This window comes from Thalassophryne amazonica, chromosome 5, assembly GCF_902500255.1.
Source record: "Thalassophryne amazonica chromosome 5, fThaAma1.1, whole genome shotgun sequence".
Taxonomy (NCBI): Eukaryota; Metazoa; Chordata; class Actinopteri; order Batrachoidiformes; family Batrachoididae; genus Thalassophryne; species Thalassophryne amazonica.
In genome coordinates, this window is record NC_047107.1 from 9,255,885 (window position 1) to 9,281,474 (window position 25,590).

The following is a 25,590-nucleotide window of genomic DNA, read 5'->3' on the forward strand; positions in this document are numbered from 1 at the left end:
ATCGATCGAAGCATTGCTTCAATCTGCGAACCACTGCTTCGATTGGTTCAAGGTTCAAAGCAAAGCCGCGCTGCAGAAAAGTTGATTAAGGACCCGCTGCAGGGTCTGTAATCAGTGTAGAGAAATGATCATTTTCCTGACAAACACCCGCCAAAACAACGGCCACTCTGAAGGACCAATAACAGAATCGTTAAGCACAAAGCTTATTGATGTCGGTGGATTGAATTATTTCTTAACGATACCCGAAAGGAACCGGTTCTCGATACCCATCCCTAGTCACAAGTCCTCTCTATGTCCATTTTTGTGACCTCTGAGTGCTTCATCCTGATATCATTGGTGCCAACGTGAACAACTCGCATGACATGACAGGAACGTGACATGATTATATCTCATGTCACGTTCCTTCGTCTGTCTTCCCTTCTGCAACATCAGCACTCTAAGATGAGATGCAATGTCAGGACCTCTGGCCCCAGGAATACATTTAACATCAGCCGGCGTCTGTAACCTGACTTTGCGGGTGATAGAATCCCCTATCACTAAAGTCAGGTGTTTCAGCCTGGAGACAGGAGTGGAAGTCACTCGTGGGCTCAGAGAATTCACATCAGGCAATTCCGATTCACAGTTCGCAGTGGTGAGTGTGCTTGGGGTACCACAACCGGGCACCAAGCCCTACGGGGCTTCCTCCGCCTCGCCACAGTCCAAAAGCTGTCCTCCACAGCCAGCGTTTCTAAGCTGATGCTAATGGGCTCGCTAGCCGGCCCAACACTAACCTCATCTGGAGTGCCCATAACATCTAACTCCACTGAGCTAAGAAGCTGCTCTAACATACTGACACGGCTCTCTAAGAGAGCCACCCTATCTTCCAACATCACGCAGGATTTACGGAGGGTGTAAAGTAGGATTTGCAGTGTACTTTGTGCACTAAGAAATTCAAGAATGTAGCCTAACAAACACGAGCTAACCAATAATGGTTCAGCTAACCACTCCTAAGGCTCACTCAGACGCAAATAAATGAATTAAAATTCACATCAGTTACACTGAAAAACTAACAGAAGTATTAAACAGGTAAAAAAGCAGCAGCTATAAAAATAACGACGGGGGAGGGTAGGAGTCAACCTAGCTAGCGAGAAAAAAACCCTCCTAAAATTAACACAAGAGTAAAATACAAAGCTAAAATTCACAAGTTACACTAAACAGTTAATTAATTAACAGAAGTATAAAAAATGAAATGAAAAAATGACGACGGGGGTTCAAAATAGCTAATGCAAGCTAACCGCTAGCGAAAATGCTAGCCGCTCCCAAGATTTTACACAGGAGTAAAATAATTAAACTTCACAGCAGTTCGACTGAAAAACGAACAGAAGTATTAAATGGGTAAAAAAGAAACGGCTATAAAAAGTAACAATGGGGGAGGGGAGGAGTTGAACTAGCTAGCGAAAGCTAACCGCTAGTGAATGCTAACTGCTAGCGATTCACAACAGGACTGTTGTTAAATAACGTTCACAGTAGATAAAATTAATAACCAGAAGAGTGCTAAACAGACATAAAAGAAGCGTATACAACCGTGTGAAGTTCAGAGTAGCGTCACAGCAACTTTTTTTTTACATAATTATTGTATGGCCTTGCCTTACAATATAAAGCGCCTTGGGGCAACTGTTTGTTGTGATTTGGCGCTATATAAAAAAAATTGATTGATTGATTGACACTTTACTTACTACGTAGTAGCGGCTGACTAGGGTGTACTTTAGTTACAATCTGAACGGGCCAATGAGTTAAGGTGCACATTTTTTTCACTTCAAATGTACCTGCTGTGTACAGCTGCCAGAGCATTGAAGTGATATGACATTCTATCACCTTTTATCATCATTCACTTCATTTTCATGAATGTCAGAAATTGCTATGAAAATTAATGACAACATACCCACAATGCAGTGCAACTTACTACGCCTTAACTAAAGTGGCATGAAATATACAATGGCATGGCTAAAATTCTTCTCTATGACCTGTGCATGGAACAGATAACTCAGCTAGTTGGTAATAAATATACGAGGTCTATTAGATAATAAACCGACCCTTTTTTTTAACTATATGGATTTGAATGACGTGCGTTTACACCAATCATGCTTGAGCCCTCGTGCGCATGCGTGAGTTTTTTCACGCGTTGGTGACGTCATTTCCCTGTGGGCAGGGCTTGAGTGAGATGTGGTCCCGCCCTCTCGGCTGAATTCCTTTGTTTCACACGCTGCTCGAGATGGCGCGCGTTGCTTTATCAAATTTTTTTCTGGACCTGTGAGGAATATCCGAGTGGACACTATTTGAGAAATTAAGATGGTTTTCGGTGAAAAGTTTAACGGCTGATGAGAGATTATGGGGTGTTTCTGTCGGTGTAAGGACTTTCCACGGAGCAGGACGTCGTGCAGCACTTCCAGGTGCCGTCGTCGGCCTGTTTCGACCTGAAAACATCCTAATTTAAGGCTTAATTCACCCAGGACGTTGTGAGAGAACAGAGAAGATTCAGAAGAGGCCAGCATGAGGACTTTATGCGGACATTCCACTGTTTAAGGACATTTTTTAATGAAAGACGTGCGCGCAAAAATCTGTGTGCGCCGCGACAGGAAAAACACCTCCGTGTTGAAAACCATTTGTAAAATTCAGGCGGCTTTTGATGGCTTTCAACAAGTGAGTAACTGAGAAACTGTTTAACAGCTTGGGCATGTTCCAACTTGCCCGTTAAGGTTTCCAACGGAGGTGTTATTCCTGTCGCAACCCCCCGCGGTCGGGTCCGGCCCGACATGCGACTCTGCCCGCACGTTCTTTCATTACAAAATGTCCGTTAACAATGGAGTGTCCGAATAAACTCCTCATGCTGACTTCTTCTGAAAGTTCTCTGTTCTCTGACAACTTACTGGGTCAACAGAGCCTGAAATGTGAAAGTTTTCAACTTGAAACGGCGAGACGCTGCCGCCTCGAAGCGCAGATCGCCATCAGGCGCCGTGGGCCGTCCTTACGGCGACACTACCAGACCAAAATCTCTCATCAGCCGTTAAAATTTTTACCGAAAACCAGCTGAATTTATCAAATGGTGTCCACTCAGTTGTGCCTTACAGTTTTGAAAAAATTTTGATCAAACAAAGCAGCAGTCTCTGAGCCATTCCTAAACAATGAAAAAATCGACGAGAGGGTGGGCCACTCCTCACTCAAAGACTGCCCACAGGCGAATGATGTAACCGACAGGCGTGAAAAAACTCTTGCATGCCCACGAGGGTTCAAGCATGTCTGATGTAATCACACGTGATTCAAAGCCATATGGTTTTTGAAAAAAATAATAAGGTCGGATACTTTTCTAATAGACCTCGTATATAATATGTGCTTAAGACTCCGGCGAGGGCAGTTGCATCTCCTCTCTCCTCTTTCTCTGTGCTTTTCTATCTCTGCTCCAACCTTCAAAAGTCCCAACTTCACCAGACTGAATTCTTTGAACTATATTTATATATTTAGATTAACCATGAAATTGATCAGCTGGTCTCTGAACGCTATTGACACCATTTTTTCAACAAGGAAATCGGGGCTGGGGACCCTGTGGGCCCAGATGGAACCTACCCCACATGCTATGTTCTCAAAACCTGGGAGAAGTGACATGTTGCGTGATTGGTATGACTCTCTGTGGAGGACGTCAAAGACTTATTTATATTTGGTTTTATTGTGGGAGGGCTGGCTTATTGGTTTATGTGTTGCCCTAACCTATGGGAGAATTGGCAAGACAGCTGCTACCAGAACCATGACCCCTCATGATTGAGTTGGGCAAGACAATACAGTCTCAGACTGTGTTAACCCTTGAACTCAGACATAGGTTGGATAACATCTCGGAGCAAATGTACGCCTTACAAAGGAAGATGTCGGAGACCAGGTAATACTCATAAATTGTATTTGGTCTTTCAGAGGAGCTACAAATGTGTTTCTCTGCTCAACCCTAAACATGGCAGGCTTATCAGCCTCTGAAGGTCAAACTCCCTGCTGTTTTCCTCCAGAAGAATTTCTACAGCCTTGGTGAACCATTCGGCTGTCCTCTCATCTTCGGCCCTCCCCTACAGTCTGATGTTGTCAAGCCAACTCCAGACATTATGCATACACTGACAGAAACTGATACAAACTCATCTGACTGATACGAACTCATGTCATCTGCACACATGACGCATGCCCCTTCCCCTACCACCCCCCTTGCCTCTGCCCTGCTGCTTCCCCCGAGCTCATGGCTGTGCGGAACACAGAAACACACACACACACACACTCACTCACATTTCCTCAATTTGGATGTTGTTCCCCCAAAACTGGGGCAATGTCTCATTGGCTTCTTTTCCCTTCCCTGTCACTAGATAAAGATATTTGTTATTTTATGGACAGTCAGTCATTATTGTGGGGCAGATATTCAAGGAGACAAGGTTCTTAAGCTTCTTGTTTTGTCTGACTTTTTCTGGAATGAAATCAGTTTGAAGGTTTCACCTTAGAGTCTGGGAACATTGAATCTACATATTCTGACTTTTAAAAACAAGCTGTAATGATTATTTATATGCACATTACGTAGCTGTGCTTTTACATTGTATGTGATTTCTTTTGGGAACTATTTTTGTTTTTAGTCCACTCTGTAACTAACATCCTCTATTTCAGATGCATTGTTGGCAGACCTGGAATCAACCACATCCCATATCTCAAAACGACCGGTCTTCTTGCCAGATGAGACCCCGTACTCGATCCCAACTGGAGGTCACTCCTTCCCGGATGGGTTGGCTCCTCCCCCACCTTCAGCTGAAACTCTAAATGGTTCCCTGATCGAGCCACTTGACTCGCACCACTCCTCTCAACAGGTTGGCTGTGCTAGATCACGGTATAAAATTTAACTTTTGCCATTTGTTTTTGTGAACCAGGAGAAAATACACAGAAACACTACTTTATAGTGTTTGTGTGTGCTAACAAGGCTCCTTTTGCTAGCTGACCACAGTTTGCAAGATAACTGGCTCATTAACCACCAAGACACAAGCAGGCTGTGTAGTGGCCAAGTGGTTAATACACTTGCTTCCAGCAAAAGAAGGTTACAGGTTCAAGGACCCCCCACCCCATGCCCATTCTCTGTAAGGGGAAGTTGTGCCAGGAAGGGTATCTGGTGTAACTCGTGCCAAATCAACCCCATGCAGATCCACATCAGATCTTCTGTGGTGACCCGCAAGCATCAAGGAAGAAGCCAAAAGAACTTCCTTTTACTTGCTACGGTGTAAACCTGAAGTTGTGGTCAGATGTGTACATACATTCATCATGGGCATGAGTGTCATGGTAATTTAGGGCTTTTAATGATGTCTTTGAACTGTTGTTTTGCCAGAGTGGAATCATTGTACAGCATACATCATTAATGACTTAAAAAAACAAGAATTTGGTGAAGTTTTAATTTTTTTGTATCTTCTCTACTCCACACAGGGTCAAAATTATATAGACAGGATCAGAAATGTACATACACCACCACTGTTATTTTTGTTAAATGTTCCTTAGCAAGCTGACCTCAGCCAGATGCTTTTGGTAACCATCAACAAGCTTCTGGCATAATTCTGGTTGGATCTATGACCACTCTGCTTGAATTAGTAGAACTGAGGACACTAATTGTGAGTGTCATGATTGGGTATAAAAGGAGCGTCCCCAAAATCTCAGCCATTCACAAGCAAAGATGGGGCGAAGATCACCACTTGGTGAACTACTACATGAAAAAATAGTCCAACAGTTTAAAGAACAATGTTTCTGAATGTTCAATTGCAAGGAATTTATGGATTCCATCATCATCATTTACAGTCCATAATATATTCAGAAGATTCAGAGAATCTGGAGAACTTTCTACATGTAAGTGGCAAGGCCGGAAACCAACATTGAATCCCATCACCTTCGATCCCTCAGGCAGCACTGCATTAAAACCGACATCATTGTGTAAAGGATCTTATCGCGTGGGCTCAGGAACACTTCATAAAACCATTGTCAGTTAACACAGTTTGTCGCTTCATCTACAAGTGCAAGTTAAAACTCTACCATGCAAAGTGAAAGCCATACATCAACAACATCCAGAAACGCCACTGCCTTCTCTGGGCTCGAGCTCATTTGAAATGGACAGACGCAAAGTGGAAAAGTGTGCTGTGGTCTGATGAGTCCACATTTCAAATTGTTTTTGGAAATCATGGACGTCGTGTCTTCTGGACAAAAGAGGAAAAAGACCATCCAGGTTATTACAACCCCTGTCAAAAATTATGGAATCACCGGCCTCGGAGGATGTTCATTCAGTTGTTTAATTTTGTAGGAAAAAAGCAGATCAGACATGACACAAAACTAAAGTCATTTCAAATGGCAACTTTCTGGCTTTAAGAAACACTATAAGAAATCAGGAAAAAAAATTGTGGCAGTCAGTAATGGTTACTTTTTTAGACCAAGCAGTGGGAAAAAAATATGGACTCACTCAATTCTGAGGAATAAATTATGGAATCACCCTGTAAATTTTCATCCCCAAAACTAACACCTGCATCAAATCAGATCTGCTTGTTAGTCTGCATCTAAAAAAGAGTGATCACACCTTGGAGAACTGTTGCACCAAGTGTTTCTGTAGTCATACCCATAAAGGGCGTAGAGGGTCTTTTTTTTTTTTTTTGCTAATTTAATGCCGGTTACTACATTGGATAATACTATAACTGAGGGTACCACATCGGCTGATTCTGCAGCATATTCAAAAATTCTGTGTCTGCTACCTTCAGCCCATGTGGAACTTTGTAAAGCTAAACCTAATCTGAGGCATCTTCCATACATTCAGCTAGAACCTCCCCCAAATTCTGATCTCAAAATGCCAACACTATTAAGGTCCTTAGCCTCCATTATCATAAGGGCACTGTCCTCAAAATCATTACTGATACATGATCTAATATTATGGAACATCGCTTAAACATGATTGGTTTATTTGAAATCTGGTTGAAACCTAATGTCCTCCTCCCTTTAAATGAAGTATGTCACATTTCTTGTGATACAAAGCAAAGTGGAATTGTCTCTTTAATTCATATGTCTGGGTTTAGTTTAATGGCTTGTGGGGGTCCCAAATATAGCTTATTTGAAGATTTGGTTCTCTGCTACATTCAGGCTACCATGTACAGTTTAGATAACAGCAAAAAAATCCAGACATGTTACTTTGTCATATCCATGCCTCCAGGGATTGACCCACATTAGCAGGAATGCCCAGGATTCTGTCCTTGCTCGTGGTATTATGATTTTAAGCATTGACATTGTTTCCCTTATATCCGTGGTTTCAGATCACTCATTTATTATGTTTACAGTTTTTGACCCAATGCTGACTAAGCTGTTTAAGGATCTGTGACCTTGGGATTTGGGACCTTGGGTTCTGTTCCTAAATGTTTTAAATCCACTGTGATTAAACCAGTCCTTAAGAAATCTAACCCTGACCCCGGTTTACTGAAAAACTATAGACAGACATTGAACGTATCGTTTTGCTCTAAAATGCTTGACAAATCATCTCACAGCAGCTTGTGGACCACCTTACTGAAAATAACCTCTTTGAGCCACTGCAGTTTACATTTATAATACACCATTCCAATGAAACAGCTCTTACTAAAGTGGTAAATGACCCTCTGCTTGCAATGGATTTGGACGCCAGTATGGTTCTGCGACTGTTAGAGCTCAGTGCTGCGTTTGACATGGCGGATCATTGTATACTACTGGATAGGCTTGAGAACCACTGTGGGATTGCTGGAAATGTCCGTGTGGTAGACAGCCTACTTAACCAGCCCCTTTTATTGTATCCTGTACAATAACGTTTCAGATCTTGTCCCCATGAAATATGGGTTCCACAAGGGTCTGTTTTAGGCCCCCTGCTTTTCTCTCTATATATAGGACCCCTTGGGCTGATATTGACACTATGGGATTACTTTTAATTATTACACTGACGACACAACTGTCCAAGCTGATAACTGCAGGTAATCTCACAGCCATTAAGACGATTGCGTTGCTGGGGGGAGAAGCTGGATGGAAATTCTTGCTTTTTAATTCAGACAAAACTGAAATGATGGTCCTTGGTCCTGTGAGACATAGACATCAGTTTGAACAGCTAATGCTAAACCTAGACTTGTATATTGTACATTACAGTGATGAAGTGAGGAGCCTTGGGGTGATCTTCAACCTCACACTGCCCGTTGACCTTTACATTACACAAATCACTAAGATTGCTTTCTATAGACTATAAAATATACACATCAATAATCTATCAGAACTAATTGACAAGGATCAGACGGGATTTATACAAGGGCGCCAGACATACAATAATATTAGGAAACCCTACATATAGTAGAGAGGGCACAGAAAGAGAAAAGGAGCATAGTTCTAATGAGCATAGATGCAGAAAAGGTGTTTGACTGTATTAATTTTATATCTAGATTTAGAAAGAATGGGTTTAACAATAAATCAGTAGGGATTTTTAAAACTTTGTATAGTCAACCAACTGCCAGAATACCTAGAGACATTCATCACGAAATGCCCCGCGCGCAGTATTATTTTCCATGCAAAGTGCAGTAATATGTACTTGTATGGGGTGGGTATTTGGTTGAAGCCTTATGTGTTTGATGTAAACTGTATACAATGAAAAAATTGGAGATTGGCATAATATTTATTTAGAGGATGTGACAGTGACCATAAAAAGTCGGTCATGCTTGCCAGCGTTCAAAACAAATGCAACCATTGGTGACCTTGAAAAGTAGGTCAAGGTCACTGGCCTTTGAACACATGTGAAGTACTCCTCCAAGGCATGTACCCACCAAATATGAAGTTTCTGTGAGCAGTAGGTGCCGGGCTACTTTGTGGCAAAGGATTTGACAGTTGTGACCATTGGTGACCTTGAAAAGTAGGTCAAGGTCACTGGCCTTTGAACCCATGCGAAGTACTCCTCCAAGGCATGTACCCACCAAATATGAAGTTTCTGTGTGAAATAGGTGCGAAGCTACCTTGCGGCAAAGGATTTGACAGTTGTGACCTTAAAAAGTAGATCAAGGTCACTGGCCTTTGAACCCATGCGAAGTACTCCTCCAAGGTATGTACCCACCAAATATGAAGTTTCTGCAAGCAATAGGTGTGAAGCTATGTTGCAGCGAAGGATTTGACAATTGTGACCACTGGTGACCTTGAAAAGTAGGTCAAGGTCACTGGCCTTTGAACCCATGCAAAGTACTCTTCCAAGGTATGTACCCACCAAATATGAAGTTTCTGCGAGCAGTAGGTGCCGGGCTACTTTGTGGCAAAGGATTTGACAGTTGTGACCATTGGTGACCTTGAAAAGTAGGTCAAGGTCACTGGCCTTTGAACCCATGCGAAGTACTCCTCCAAGGCATGTACCCACCAAATATGAAGTTTCTGTGTGAAATAGGTGCGAAGCTACCTTGCGGCAAAGGATTTGACAGTTGTGACCTTAAAAAGTAGATCAAGGTCACTGGCCTTTGAACCCATGCGAAGTACTCCTCCAAGGTATGTACCCACCAAATATGAAGTTTCTGCAAGCAATAGGTGTGAAGCTATGTTGCAGCGAAGGATTTGACAATTGTGACCACTGGTGACCTTGAAAAGTAGGTCAAGGTCACTGGCCTTTGAACCCATGCAAAGTACTCTTCCAAGGTATGTACCCACCAAACATGAAGTTTTTGCAAGCAATAGGTGCCGAGCTACGTTGCGGTGAACGAATTGCGGTTGGACAGATGGACGGACGGACAGACGAACTGATGGACGGACAACCCAGATAGGGTTGTAAGCTAATGTTGTCCGTCCGTCCTTCCATTATTTTTATGCCCCCACAAGCTCTGCGCGGGGCATAAAAGTAATAAATGAAGTAGAACATAAAATTGGGCTTTTTGCTGATGATGTCATAGTATTACTTGAACAACCCAATGCATCATTACCCAGTTTGATAAAGCTCTTGGAAACATTTGTATATTTATCTGGATATAAAATAAATATTTCCAAAACTCAGATTCTAAAATGTTTAATATATGAAAAAATTCTACAAAAACATTTCCGAAATGGAATCAATCAAATACCTGGGAGTGATAGTAACCCAAGATTTTTTTAGATACCAATAATAATTAAAAAAAAATCGCAAGTCCAGGAAAATATACAAAAATATATAGAAAGATGGGCCACTCTACCCTTGGACTTGAGTTCCAAGGTCAAAATAGTTCAATTTAATATCCTGCCTAAATTTCTCTATTTATTCCAGGTCTTGCCATTAGAGATCACGGAAACCCAATTTACAACATGGGATAGAATAATACACAGGTTTATTTGGGATAGCAAGAATCCTAGAGTGAAGTATGGAACTCTCCAACTACCCAGAGAGAATGGAGGGATGGCATTACTGAGGTTGAAAGAATATTTTTATGCAGTGCAACTAAAATATATATATATATGACTAGTGTAATCCATATTACTGTGGTAAGTGGAAAAGCATTGAAACTACAACCCCTGGCAAAAATTATGGAATCACCCTGTAAATTTTCATCCCCAAAACTAACACCTGCATCAGATCAGATCTGCTCGTTAGTCTGCATCTAAAAAGGAGTGATCACACCTTGGAGAGCTGTTGCACCAAGTGGACTGACATGAATCATGGCTCCAACACGAGAGATGTCAATTGAAACAAAGGAGAGCATTATCAAACTCTTAAAAGAGGGTAAATCATCACGCAATGTTGCAAAAGATGTTGGTTGTTCACAGTCAGCTGTGTCTAAACTCTGGACCAAATACAAACAACATGTGAAGGTTGTTAAAGGCAAACATACTGGTAGACCAAGGAAGACATCAAAGCGTCAAGACAGAAAACTTAAAGCAATATGTCTCAAATTGAAAATGCACAACAAAATAAATGAGGAACGAATGGGAGGAAACTGGAGTCAACGTCTGTGACCGAACTGTAAGAAACCGCCTAAAGGAAATGGGATTTACATACAGAAAAGCTAAACGAAAGCCATCATTAACAGCTAAACAGAAGAAAACAAGGTTACAATGGGCTAAGGAAAAGGAGTCGTGGACTGTGGATGACTGGATGAAAGTCATATTCAGTGATGAATCTCGAATCTGCATTGGGCAAGGTGATGATGCTGGAACTTTTGTTTGGTGCCGTTCCAATGAGATTTATAAAGATGACTGCCTGAAGAGAACATGTAAATTTCCACAGTCACTGATGATATGGGGCTGCATGTCAGGTAAAGGCACTGGGGAGATGGCTGTCATTACATCATCAATAAATGCACAAGTTTACATTGATATTGTGGACACTTTTCTTATTCCATCAATTGAAAGGATGTTTGGGGATGATGAAATTATTTTTCAAGATGATAATGCATCTTGCCATAGAGCAAAAACTGTGAAAACATTCCTTGCAAAAAGACACATAGGGTCAATGTCATGGCCTGCAAATAGTCCGGATCTTAATCCAATTTATTCCTCAGAATTGAGTGATTCCATATTTTTTCCTCTGCTTGGTCTAAAAAAGTAACCGTTACTGACTGCCACAATTTTTTTTTCCTGATTTCTTCTAGTGTTTCTTAAAGCCAGAAAGTTGCCATTTGAAATGACTTTAGTTTTGTGTCATATCTGTGATCTGCTTTTTTCTACAAAATTAAACAACTGAATAAACATCCTCCGAGGCCAGTGATTCCATAATTTTTGCCAGGGGTTGTAGAATGGTGGATCAGCCGATTCAAAACTTCCTTGGGCACAAAGATATTTTTGAACAAAATAAAAGCTATCTGGATGCAATAACTAAACACACACTCAGCAATTGGTATAGAATGCTTCGGAAGTACAAAATTCGAAAACAGGCAAAAACATTTAGATGTATAGCATATGATAATAAATGTATGCCAGCAAAATTGGACCAAAATTATAAATATTGGATACCTAAGGGAGTCACAGCCTGGTGTATTTTAGAGAATAATGGGGAGACAGAGCGTTTCCAAAGTCTGACATAAAAATATCAATTTGAAAACATGACTTTTTCCAATATCTCCAAATAAGAGATGATTATAAAAAGAAGTACAGGTGAGTCCCTCCACGAAGGAGAGTGAAGTAGTGCAAATAATGACTAAAGCTTACAAAGGCAGCAATATTAGGATAATCTCTGCATTATATAAAACACTGATGAAGGCTGATAAGCATTCAACTCAAGAAGTGAAAATAAAACGGGGAAAAAAATGTAAAATAGAAATTCATTATGGATTATCTTGACGTGGAAATTTCATTGTACAGCTACTCGCTCTTGGACATGGAGGAATTTTTCCTGGAAAAAATTGATAGATTCTTTATTACACCCAAGTTAAAAAGGAAACAACTGCAGATGCATCAGGAATGCTGGATAGAATGTGGGAAGATGTTCTGTATCAAGTTTTGGGATATGTAATTCCATTGAAATCTGAATTGCTTTATTTGAATAATTTCTGAGATGGCACCATTGATGAATGTTTGGTAAAGGTAATGTTAATAGCAACAAGGAAATGTATAATGAGGTAGTGGGGAAAGGTGGACGTACCATCAAAGGACCAATGAATCACAACGATAGAGGACCATTTTCTTAATGGAAAAATTAATGCCCAGATTGAGACTGTGGGAACCATAAATAGACAAAAAATGGACATTGTTTAAAAAAAAAACAAATACTCAGTGATGGGCACAGTTCCGCTAATCTTCTAACTGCTAATTAGCAAAGCTAGCTTTTTTGTTAGCTGATTAGCTTTTCATCTAACTTTGAAAACCATCAGCGGACCAATTAACATCCTCTAAATTTGGTTCTGATCACTTTTAGACCGATAATATCTTTTTGCGGGCATAGTGAATAAAGCTTAACAGTTAAAAACATTTGTGATGTCTCATACCATGCACTTTAGTTCCTGCCTGTTACGTGTTTTGTAGCAGACAGCTAGTTAGAGCTCAGTCCTCTGCCTGCAGAGGAGAACTGGCTACCAGAGAGAAATGAAGAGAAGAAAAAAAGATAAACAGTCTTATAGACGTGTCGCAGGAGACATGCACAGCAAGGCAGTTTTGACTTATGGTTAAAATTTTAAACAAACTAATTCGGACAGGTTATCGAAATTAACATCACCTCTGTCGTTTTGCAAAGTGAAAATATCAGCTATATGTTTTAGCTTAAGTAATGCACTAATTGTGAAGGTTTGAGTGTTTACAGACACACATGCCAAAAGGCATTATAGGAAAATGAGCTTCCTGTTATCAGTGGTTGGTTTATTTATATGTAAAATCCAACACACGTTACTGTAACGTGTGTTGTTTTTTTTACAAATAAATCTGTATATATTGTAAAAAAAAAAAAAAAGTCAATTTGAAAACTGAAAATTCTGTTTAAATGTGATTCAGCACATATAGCGAATGTGTGGCAACTGGTATTCACACTCTCATCCAGTAGATGACAGTGTTCATGTAATCTTTGTGGGGTGCATGTGTGGTGTGTCAGGATTGGGCACACCACACATACATGCAAGCAGACCAGAAACAGATGACATGCACTCCCACATACACACGACTCACAACACATACATGCAAGCAGACCAGAAACAGATGACACGCACTCCCACATACACACGACTCACAACACACGCATGCAAGCAGACCAGAAACGCATGACACACACTCCCACATACGTAGGACTCACACTAGCACTAAGCTTCATGAAAAGACCCAAACTTTAGATAAAGTTGAGGCCGCAGCCTGCTCCATTTCCTAATAAAATGAATTAAGAGTAAAAAGCATAGTATCATACTATGCTGGTATGCTAGCCATATGAAAGGGAAAATAAGTGCATCTTAAGTCTGGACTTGAAAGTCTCTACAGAATCTGACTGTTTTATTGATGCAGGGGGATCATTCCACAGAACAGGGGCACAATAAGAGAAAGCTCTGTGACCCGCAGATTTTTATTCACCCTAGGGACACAAAGTAGTACTGCACCCTGAGACTGCAGAGCCCAAGCCGGTACGTAGGGTTTAATTAGGTCAGCTAGGTAGGGAGGTGCCAGTCCGTGAACAATTTTATAGGCTAGTAGCAGAACCTTAAAATCTGATCTCACAGGAACAGGAAGCCAGTGAAGAGATGCCAAAATGGGTGTAATGTGGTCATACTTTCTGCTTTGTGTAAAAGTCTGGCAGCAGCATTTTGAACCAATTGGAGACCCTTAATGCTGAAATACGGTAAATCAGAAAATAGAACATTGCAGTAGTCCAAACTAGAAGAGGCAAACGTATGAATCAGGGTCTCAGCATCAGCCATAGACAGGATGGGATAAATCAGCTCCCACTTTGCCAGGGGTTGGTCGTTGCACTCTGTGTATGATATGTTTACTCTGTGTGTGTGAATCAAGGTCACCGGAGTAATGCACACTGGTCTGAGTGTGTGTGTGTGGGGGTTTTTTTTTTGGGGGGGGGGGGGGGGGGGTGTTGTCTTGGTTTGTCTTCCCGTGCTTGTTCCATGTTCTTTTTTTTCTTTTTTCTTTTTTCTGATTCCTCCATTTTTTTTGGGGGGGGGGGGGGGGGGCTCTCATGTGCCAGCTGTGGGGTGGGGCGGGGGGGGGGTACTTTTGGGGTTCTGTTTATGTGGTTCCTGCATAGCTTTCCTTTTATTTCTCTGTGCACTCGTCTCCCCACCTGTGTGTGTCTTGAGCCTTGTGTGAACGTGTGCATGTGTGTCTTAACCTTGTGCGAATGTGGATGTACGTGATGTCTGGCGCGTGTCGACGCGCAACACCATGCCAATGTTATTGTGGATCTGGCAGGGGTGTGCGTTTCTGCATCAGTGAGTGTGTGTGTGAATGCGTCGTAGTGTCTGAGTCACCCAGCAGGTGCCAGTCCTTGTGTGTGCATGTGGGAATGTGTATGTGCATGAATGTTTTCTTATTGTTGTTCTTGGCTATGTGTAGTCCGTTTCTGTTGTGGCTGCGCGTGGCAGGTGTCTGTGTCTGTGGAATCCGCCTTCTGTGATCTGGTGTGATTTCCCTCATTCTCTGTTCACTTACAGCCTCTTGTTCATTTTGATCTTGTTGTATTTCTGTTTCTATTCTTACCTGTTAGTTCCTGGTCCACAGTCGCACTCTGTGATTCAGGATTTCGTGCGCATTTGGCAGGTGCTTGCGGCTAGGGTCCTGCCTTTAACATATACTCCGTGTCCCACCTTTTGTGTTTAGGTCATTGATTTCCTCTCCTCGTTTATTGTTCTTGCAGTTTTGTTTTAGGTTGCGGTGTGTTGTATTTGTGGATGTTTAAGTTCTAACCTGATGATCACAGCTACTTTGTCATTAGGCTCACTTGTAATTTGTTTGTGTTACTCATGTAATCATCACACCTGTTCAGTTGAACAGGTCTTTAAGTTACTTTGTTGTTGGTGCCAGTTGCTGGTCGGTTTGCTCTGATTCCTCGTGTCTCCTGTTTATCCTGCTTTTGGATCTCCTAGTACAACTAATTGAAAGCCCTGTTGTGTAAATGACACTTGGGTGAGGTTTTGAATGGTAGATTTTTGTTATTCTTACCTTTTGTCCTAGCTAAGATGTTTTGTGCTATTATGGGATTAATATAATTAATTTAAATTTTAATATAATTAATATTATGGATTTTGACCTGAGTCATATTTGTTATTACTTCTGCTTCTGAATTTTGGATCATTAAACACCTGCCTTTTTGCACCTTACCTTTTGTGTCCACTGCCTTGCATTCTGGGTCCATTTCCTCCTGTTGTTGGCGTTAATCATAATACATGCATCTATTCTGTGGAACAATTTGCCTGCTGAAATAAAAACAGTCAGTTTCTGTGGAGTCATTCAAGTCCAGATTAAAGACTTGCCTGTTTTCATTTCATATGGCTAACATTTGTGCATAGTGTCAAACTGTTTTTCCTCTCCTTTTAAATTGTGTTCTTAAAACTGGCAGCAGGTCTCAGCCTCATTATATCTAAATTCTGTGTCTGTTAGTGAAGTATAGGGCTAGGGTGCTGTTAGTTCTGCCCAGTTGTTCTCACTCTTTTTTTTTTAAATCTCTGTCTGAGGTACCAAGACTAGGACCAGGGACTTCTGGAGCTGCATGCTGAATGAATGTATGGTGTGTGTCCTGCACTATGCGGATGACAACAATAATTGGGGCAACACAGAATCAAAAAGACAGCCAGAATTAGAGACTTTCTGGACTTACCTGGACTGACCTGTCATGGACTTTTTTTTTTGTTAATTTTTGTTTTCATGTCTCTGTTATTTGGAAGAATGGTTTAAGCCGTGGGTCACCCCGAGTATGGTCTGCTTCAGGTTTCTTCCAACAAAAAAACAAAAACACCAGAGGTAGTTTTTCCTTACCACTAATGCCTGTGGATGGTAAGGTTAGACATCGCCCATCTGAAGTGCCTTGAGAGAGCTTTGTTATGATTTGGCGCTATACGAGGTCTGTTAGAAACGTATCGGACCTTTTTATTTTTTTTGCAAAAATCTGATGGATTTGAATCACGTGTGCTTGCATCAGCCAACCTTGAACCTTCGTGCGCATGCGTGAATTTTTCACGCCTGTCGATTGCGTCATTTGCTGGTAAGCAGCCTTTGTGTGAGGACGTGTAGTGCGCTCGACGGATTTTCATTGCAAGGAAAAAGACGGAACGACTGGAGCAGCGCCACATCAAATTTTGCCAGAACCTGGGCGACAGCCAGGTGGAAACCATTCAGAAGATTCAAACGGCTTTCAGTGACAATGCTATGGGCATCACACAGATTAAAGAGCGGTACAACCGGTTTAAAGACGTCCGCGCAACGGTGGAGAGCGGGCCACGCTCCATTCGGCCATCAACATGCTGAAATGACCAGATCATTTCCAAAGTGAACGCTGTGGTGATGCAGGACCATCATGTGACTATCCGAGAAATTGCGGAAGAGGTGGACATAAGCACTTTTTCGATACATTCCACTGTGACAGAAGATCTGGCCATGAAAAGAGTGGCTGTGAAATTCGTGTTGAAGTCTCATAGGACATGTTGTGACATGCCCACCTCTTCCACAATTTCTCGGATAGTCACACGACTGAAAAGTCACCGAAAGCCGTCTGAATCATTCGAATGGTTTCCACCTGGCTGTCACCCAGTTTCTTGCAAAATTTGATGCGGTACTGCTCTAGTCATTCCGTCTTTTTCCTTGCAATGAAAATCCGCCGAGCGCACTACACATGTCCTCACACAAAGGCTGCTTACCAGCAAAGGACGCAATCGACAGGTGTGAAAACGTTCACGCATGCGCACGAAGGTTCAAGGTTGGCTGATGCAAGCACACCTGATTCAAATCCATCAGGTTTTTGCAAAAAATAAAAAGGTCCGATACTTTTCTAACAGACCTCGTGTATATATAAAATTGAATTGAACAAGAAGTTAATAGGCCTTGTCGCACTAAAAGACATTGTAGAACCTTCAGCACCACTTAGGAAAAGAATTAAGTGAATGTATGTATATATTTGAGAGTGTATGTATAATTTTGATCTTTTGTGGGTTAGAGAAGATCCAAAATAAATATGAACTTGTGCATAGAATTCTTGTTTGTTTTTAAGTCATTAATGATCTGTGCTGTCTAATGATTCCACTCTGGCAAAAAAAAAAAAAAAACACAGTTCAGAGACATCAGTAAAGCCCCAAATTACCATGACATCATTGCCCGTGATGAGTGTATGTAAGCATCCAACCACAACTGTCCAGAACAACCTTTCTTACTATTTAAAATGAGAATGTTGTAAGTGGCCATGCTCAGTTTCTTTACACTTTATTAAAAATAAATAAAAAACACTTCCACATGCAGGACTCTTTCTTTCAGTTTTTCTTGTAACCAGTAGCAGTTTCACCAAGTGCCATAGCAACCAGTGAATTTAGTTTTGGGTAGAGGAGCTAAAATATACCTTCTGTTTTGACATTTTATAATCAGTAATGTCTTTTCTGTGTTAATGAGTGTTGACCAAAGCCATATTGATCAAAGTTAACTTAGACATCAGCCTCATCAGTGACTTATGTATTATGTGTAGTCCTTAGGATCAGCACAGAAGAACTCATGGTCTGGAGAGAGTAGCAGCTCTCCACTGTCCCACACAGAAGAGGACCACGTGTACAGGTAGTCTGCCACCTCACTGTATTGAGATCAACTTATCACCTGTCACTCATTTTTGTCATACCTGCTTTTCTCTGAATCTTCAGTTTTCCAAACAAACAGAAACCCTCAGATTTGACAGCATCAGCTTTGGGCAGCAACCTTTCGGAGCTCGACAGGCTGCTGCTGGAACTCAATGCAGTGCAGCAAAGCTCCCCTTCTTTCCCCACTACAGGTTACCTACTCCTTCTCCCAGACCTTCTGCTGGATCCATGTGGGTTGTGATGGACAGTTCATTACGTGTTGTGTGTTCACAGAGGAGATGGCTCCACCTTTACCATCCTGCAGTATCACACACTATGAGAATGACAGTGGTCCTGACGTCGTGGTAAGCCGTGCCCCTCAGGACAAACCTAAGAGGAATGAAACCAGGCTGGATGAGACTCGGCCCACTGTGGAGACTTTACTGGATGAGCTGGAGGGACCCGTGCCTTCACTCAGGTAAAGACTGTTTCCCGAATAAACCTGGGCCCATAGCTGTGAAGCCTAGCGTTAGCCTAGAGTTTCCTGGCAAGGAATCCTAGCCTAAGAGAGACGCAAGAGGTGTCTGAAAGCAACTCTGAGCAAGGAGGGGACAGAAACATTTATCTTTGTGAGGAGGTGGGGTTGACCCCCGTTGCTAGGTATGGTGCAGTCCTCTAAAAGCTGTGGCTGTGATTGGTTGTCACAAAATGGGAAGGAGAAATAACAAAAACAAATACGCTCTGCACTCCTAGTAGACAGTGAAATCAACCAATTTGTCGTGATTTTTTTTTTCCGCTGCACTGAGGATGTACACAGTTTTGTTTATTTTTTATTTTATTTATTTTGTGGTACACGTGTGCACAGGCACTGACCCGGTTGTGTGAGGCACGCGCGGGACGACACAAGCGATTGAGCTAACTGACGGTGCTATTTCTTGTAACACACACACAAAATTCACTCTGCTGTAAGTTGTCTGGATGCATGAAGAGCTGTTCAGATGAAAAGCTGACATGATTATTGGCTGGACTGAGGAACTACACAAAGTCTTTTTTTTTATGGAAGTCTGAAGTCAGTGCACAGCATCACTGGACTACACGTCACAATTTGGACTTTAGCAGCAGTGGAACACCAAAATGTAAATCCCTTTGCTGTTTATAAATTAATAAAATAGCAAATGGCAAGGATCTATTTTAGGCATTATATAAAACAAATAATGAATGTTTTTACATTCTTTCAATGGGATGAATATTTAATTTGTACCATCCATCCATCCATTTTCTTCCGCTTTATCTGGAGTGGGATCGCGGGGGCAGCAGCTCAAGCAAAGCTACCCAGACCTCCCGATCCACACACACCTCCCCCAGCTCCTCTGGGGGAACCCCGAGGCGTTCCCAAGCCAGCCGAGAGACGTAGTCCCTCCAGCATGTCCATGGCCCCTTCCCTGGGGCCTCCTCCCAATGGTTCGTGCCCGGAACACCTCTCCAGCGAGGCATCCAGGGGGAATCTGGAAAAGATGCCCGAGCCACCTCAGCTGGCTCCTTTCGACGTGGAGGAGCAGCATTTGGAGGTGCTGATTTTCATCCTGAACGCTTCACACTTGGCTGCAAACCGCCCCAGTGCACCCTGAAGGTCCTGTTTAGACGAAGCCAGCAGAACCACATGGTCCGCAAACAGAGATGAGATTCTGTGGTTCTCAAACCGGACCCCCTGCACCTAGAAATTCTGTCCATAAAGGTAATGAACAGAACTGGTGACAAAGGGCAGCCCTGGTGGAGGCCAACGTGCGCTGGAAACAGGTTTGACTTACTTCCGGCAATGTGAACCAAGCTCCTGCTGCGGTCGTACAGGGACTGGATAGCCCTTAGCAAAGCACCCCGGACCCCGTACTCCCGGAGCACCCCCACAGGGTGCCCCGAGGGACACGGTTGAACGCCTTCTCCAGATCCACAAAGCACATGTGGACTGGTTGGGCGAACTCCCATGAAACCTCGAGCACCCGATGGAGGATGTAGAGCTGGTCCAGTGTGCAGCGACCAGGACGAAAACCACACTGCTCCTCCTGAATCTGAGGTTCGACTATCGGTCGAATTCTCCTCTCCGGTAATCTGGAATAGACCTTACCGGGGAGGCTGAGTAGTGTGATCCCCCTATAGTTGGAACACACACTCCGGTCCCCCTTCTTAAACAGAGGGACCACCACCCCGGTCTGCCAATCCAGAGGCACTGTCCTCAACCGCCACGCGATGTTGCAGAGGCCTGTTAACCAAGACAGTCCCACAACATCCAGAGACTTAAGGTACTCAGGATGCATTTCATCCACCCCAGGAGCCTTGCCACCGAGGAGCTTTCTGACCACCTCAGTGACTTTGGCCTGGGTGATGGATGAGTCCGTCTCTGAGTCCCCAGTCTCTGTTTCTTCTTCGGAAGATTTGACAATGGGATTGGCATTCATTATTTGTATATAATGATACGAATAATGACAATGGTATTATTAATAGTATGTATGTAACAACAAGAGCCTTAACAATTTATAAATACATTGAAGGAAATTTGAAACTGCTGGCTAAGGCTAAGCGTAAATTTGGTAAGATTGTAATTCACGTCGGCAGTAATGACACCCGGTTACGCCAATCGGAGGTCACTAAAATTAACATTAAATCGGTGTGTAACTTTGCAAAAACAATGTCGGACTCTGTAGTTTTCTCTGGGCCCCTCCCCAATCGGACCGGGAGTGACATGTTTAGCCGCATGTTCTCCTTGAATTGCTGGCTGTCTGAGTGGTGTCCAAAAAATGAGGTGGGCTTCATAGATAATTGGCAAAGCTTCTGGGGAAAACCTGGTCTTGTTAGGAGAGACGGCATCCATCCCACTTTGGATGGAGCAGCTCTCATTTCTAGAAATCTGGCCAATTTTCTTAAATCCTCCAAACCGTGACTATCCAGGGTTGGGACCAGGAAGCAGAGTTGTAGTCTTACACACCTCTCTGCAGCTTCTCTCCCCCTGCCATCCCCTCATTACCCATCCCCGTAGAGACGGTGCCTGCTCCCAGACTACCAATAACCAGCAAAATCTATTTAAGCATAAAATTCAAAAGAAAAAATAATATAGCACCTTCAACTGCACCACAGACTAAAACAGTTAAATGTGGTCTGTTAAACATTAGGTCTCTCTCTTCTAAGTCCCTGTTAGTAAATGATATAATAATTGATCAACATATTGATTTATTCTGCCTTACAGAAACCTGGTTACAGCAGGATGAATATGTAGTTTAAATGAGTCAACACCCCCGAGTCACACTAACTGTCAGAATGCTCGTAGCACGGGCCGGGGCGGAGGATTAGCAGCAATCTTCCATTCCAGCTTATTAATTAATCAAAAACCCAGACAGAGCTTTAATTCATTTGAAAGCTTGTCTCTTAGTCTTGTCCATCCAAATTGGAAGTCCCAAAAACCAGTTTTATTTGTTATTATCTATCGTCCACCTGGTCGTTACTGTGAGTTTCTCTGTGAATTTTCAGACCTTTTGTCTGACTTAGTGCTTAGCTCAGATAAGATAATTATAGTGGGCGATTTTAACATCCACACAGATGCTGAGAATGACAGCCTCAACACTGCATTTAATCTATTATTAGACTCTATTGGCTTTGCTCAAAAAGTAAATGAGTCCACCCACCACTTTAATCATATCTTAGATCTTGTTCTGACTTATGGTATGGAAATCGAAGACTTAACAGTATTCCCTGAAAACTCCCTTCTGTCTGATCATTTCTTAATAACATTTACATTTACTCTGATGGACTACCCAGCAGTGGGGAATAAGTTTCATTACACTAGAAGTCTTTCAGAAAGCGCTGTAACTAGGTTTAAGGATATGATTCCTTCTTTATGTTCTCTAATGCCATATACCAACACAGTGCAGAGTAGCTACCTAAACTCTGTAAGGGAGATAGAGTATCTCGTCAATAGTTTTACATCCTCATTGAAGACAACTTTGGATGCTGTAGCTCCTCTGAAAAAGAGAGCTTTAAATCAGAAGTGTCTGACTCCGTGGTATAACTCACAAACTCGTAGCTTAAAGCAGATAACCCGTAAGTTGGAGAGGAAATGGCGTCTCACTAATTTAGAAGATCTTCACTTAGCCTGGAAAAAGAGTCTGTTGCTCTATAAAAAAGCCCTCCGTAAAGCTAGGACATCTTTCTACTCATCACTAATTGAAGAAAATAAGAACAACCCCAGGTTTCTTTTCAGCACTGTAGCCAGGCTGACAGAGTCAGAGCTCTATTGAGCTGAGTATTCCATTAACTTTAACTAGTAATGACTTCATGACTTTCTTTGCTAACAAAATTTTAACTATTAGAGAAAAAATTACTCATAACCATCCCAAAGACGTATCGTTATCTTTGGCTGCTTTCAGTGATGCCGGTATTTGGTTAGACTCTTTCTCTCCGATTGTTCTGTCTGAGTTATTTTCATTAGTTACTTCATCCAAACCATCAACATGTTTATTAGACCCCATTCCTACCAGGCTGCTCAAGGAAGCCCTACCATTATTTAATGCTTCGATCTTAAATATGATCAATCTATCTTTGTTAGTTGGCTATGTACCACAGGCTTTTAAGGTGGCAGTAATTAAACCATTACTTAAAAAGCCATCACTTGACCCAGCTATCTTAGCTAATTATAGGCCAATCTCCAACCTTCCTTTTCTCTCAAAAATTCTTGAAAGGGTAGTTGTAAAACAGCTAACTGATCATCTGCATAGGAATGGTCTATTTGAAGAGTTTCAGTCAGGTTTTAGAATTCATCATAGTACAGAAACAGCATTAGTGAAGGTTACAAATGATCTTCTTATGGCCTCGGACAGTGGACTCATCTCTGTGCTTGTTCTGTTAGACCTCAGTGCTGCTTTTGATACTGTTGACCATAAAATTTTATTACAGAGATTAGAGCATGCCATAGGTATTAAAGGCACTGCGCTGCGGTGGTTTGAATCATATTTGTCTAATAGATTACAATTTGTTCATGTAAATGGGGAATCTTCTTCACAGACTAAAGTTAATTATGGAGTTCCACAAGGTTCTGTGCTAGGACCAATTTTATTCACTTTATACATGCTTCCCTTAGGCAGTATTATTAGACGGTATTGCTTAAATTTTCATTGTTACGCAGATGATACCCAGCTTTATCTATCCATGAAGCCAGAGGACACACACCAATTAGCTAAACTGCAGGATTGTCTTACAGACATAAAGACATGGATGACCTCTAATTTCCTGCTTTTAAACTCAGATAAAACTGAAGTTATTGTACTTGGCCCCACAAATCTTAGAAACATGGTGTCTAACCAGATCCTTACTCTGGATGGCATTACCCTGACCACTAGTAATACTGTGAGAAATCTTGGAGTCATTTTTGATCAGGATATGTCATTCAATGCGCATATTAAACAAATATGTAGGACTGCTCTTTTGCATTTACGCAATATCTCTAAAATCAGAAAGGTCTTGTCTCAGAGTGATGCTGAAAAACTAATTCATGCATTTATTTCCTCTAGGCTGGACTATTGTAATTCATTATTATCAGGTTGTCCTAAAAGTTCCCTAAAAAGCCTTCTGTTAATTCAAAATGCTGCAGCTAGAGTACTGACAGGGACTAGAAGGAGAGAGCATATCTCACCCATATTGGCCTCTCTTCATTGGCTTCCTGTTAATTCTAGAATAGAATTTAAAATTCTTCTTCTTACTTATAAGGTTTTGAATAATCAGGTCCCATCTTATCTTAGGGACCTCGTAGTACCATATCACCCCAATAGAGCGCTTCGCTCTCAGACTGCAGGCTTACTTGTAGTTCCTAGGGTTTGTAAGAGTAGAATGGGAGGCAGAGCCTTCAGCTTTCAGGCTCCTCTCCTGTGGAACCAGCTCCCAATTCAGATCAGGGAGACAGACACCCTCTCTACTTTTAAGATTAGGCTTAAAACTTTCCTTTTTGCTAAAGCTTATAGTTAGGGCTGGATCAGGTGACCCTGAACCATCCCTTAGTTATGCTGCTATAGATGTAGACTGCTGGGGGGTTCCCATGATGCACTGTTTCTTTCTCTTTTTGCTCTGTATACACCACTCTGCATTTAATCATTAGTGATCGATCTCTGCTCCCCTCCACAGCATGTCTTTTTCCTGGTTCTCTCCCTCAGCCCCAACCAGTCCCAGCAGAAGACTGCCCCTCCCTGAGCCTGGTTCTGCTGGAGGTTTCTTCCTGTTAAAAGGGAGTTTTTCCTTCCCACTGTAGCCAAGTGCTTGCTCACAGGGGGTCGTTTTGACCGTTGGGGTTTTACATAATTATTGTATGGCCTTGCCTTACAATATAAAGCGCCTTGGGGCAACTGTTTGTTGTGATTTGACGCTATATAAAAAAATTGATTGATTGATTGATTGATTAAGACAAAAAAGTAACATAAAAAAATAACATAATTAACAGAAAATAAAAGGGTTGAGTTCTTCTAACACCTGTTGAGGTCTAAGATTCTACAAACATTCTGCACTCGCACACCATTCCAACTCATTGTAGAAACTTTGCATAATTTATTACAAGCCTTGAAAAATGTCAGCTACCTATTTCATAAACATGCTAGTTATATTGATTAGCTCTCCATGCTGGTAGTTGTGCACAATTGGCGAGTGTGAGAAGTGCTGGTACTTGCTGTAATCCAAAGCGAGAGCAGAGATTGCAGCACACAAGCGAAGTTCTTCTCAAACAGGTGAGGTTAGGCTCTGGCTGCTGACATCGCTTACTTTGATATTAGAAATATGGAATATAGAAATATGTATGGATGTTATAGAGTATAGAATAGAATTCCCTTTATTGTCATTATACAACATGTACAATGAGATAGGAGAGAGCTTCTCCTTTGTCAGTGCAAACAGATAAAGTAACAAAAAAAAGGTATCAATAGTTACTAGCGTGTCGCTCGTAGGGATCCACGGGCCCCAGATTGAGTAGTACGAGGTCTATTAGAAAAGTATCCGACCTTATTATTTTTTTCAAAAACCATATGTATTTGAATCACAAGTGATTATATCAGCCTTGTTTGAACCCTTGTGGGCATGCAAGAGTTTTTTCACGCCTGTCGGTTACGTCATTCGCCTGTGGACAGTCTTTGAGTGAGGAGTGGCCCACCCTCTTGTCGTTTTTTCATTGTTTAGGAATGGCTCAGAGACTGCTGCTTTGTTTGATCAAAATTTTTTCAAAACTGTAAGGCACAACTGAGTGGACACCATTTGATAAATTCAGCTGGTTTTCGGTAAAAATTTTAACGGCTGATGAGAGATTTTGGTCTGTAACTGTCGCTTTAAGGACGGCCCACGGCGCCTGATGGCGATCTGCGCTTCGAGGCGGCAGCGTCTC

General features: G+C 41.9%; 1 protein-coding gene across 1 annotated transcript in view; it reads left to right on the forward strand.

Annotated features, from left to right (window-relative positions):
• The window catches only part of pxnb (paxillin b), a 144,949-nt gene that overhangs the window by 73,661 nt on the left and 45,698 nt on the right, over positions 1-25,590 (forward strand). The window contains exons 2-5 of the mRNA XM_034169711.1: positions 4,666-4,862; positions 18,104-18,189; positions 18,273-18,400; positions 18,483-18,666. Of these exons, the coding sequence (XP_034025602.1) occupies positions 4,666-4,862; positions 18,104-18,189; positions 18,273-18,400; positions 18,483-18,666 (595 nt within the window). The remainder of the gene's footprint in view (positions 1-4,665; positions 4,863-18,103; positions 18,190-18,272; positions 18,401-18,482; positions 18,667-25,590) is intronic.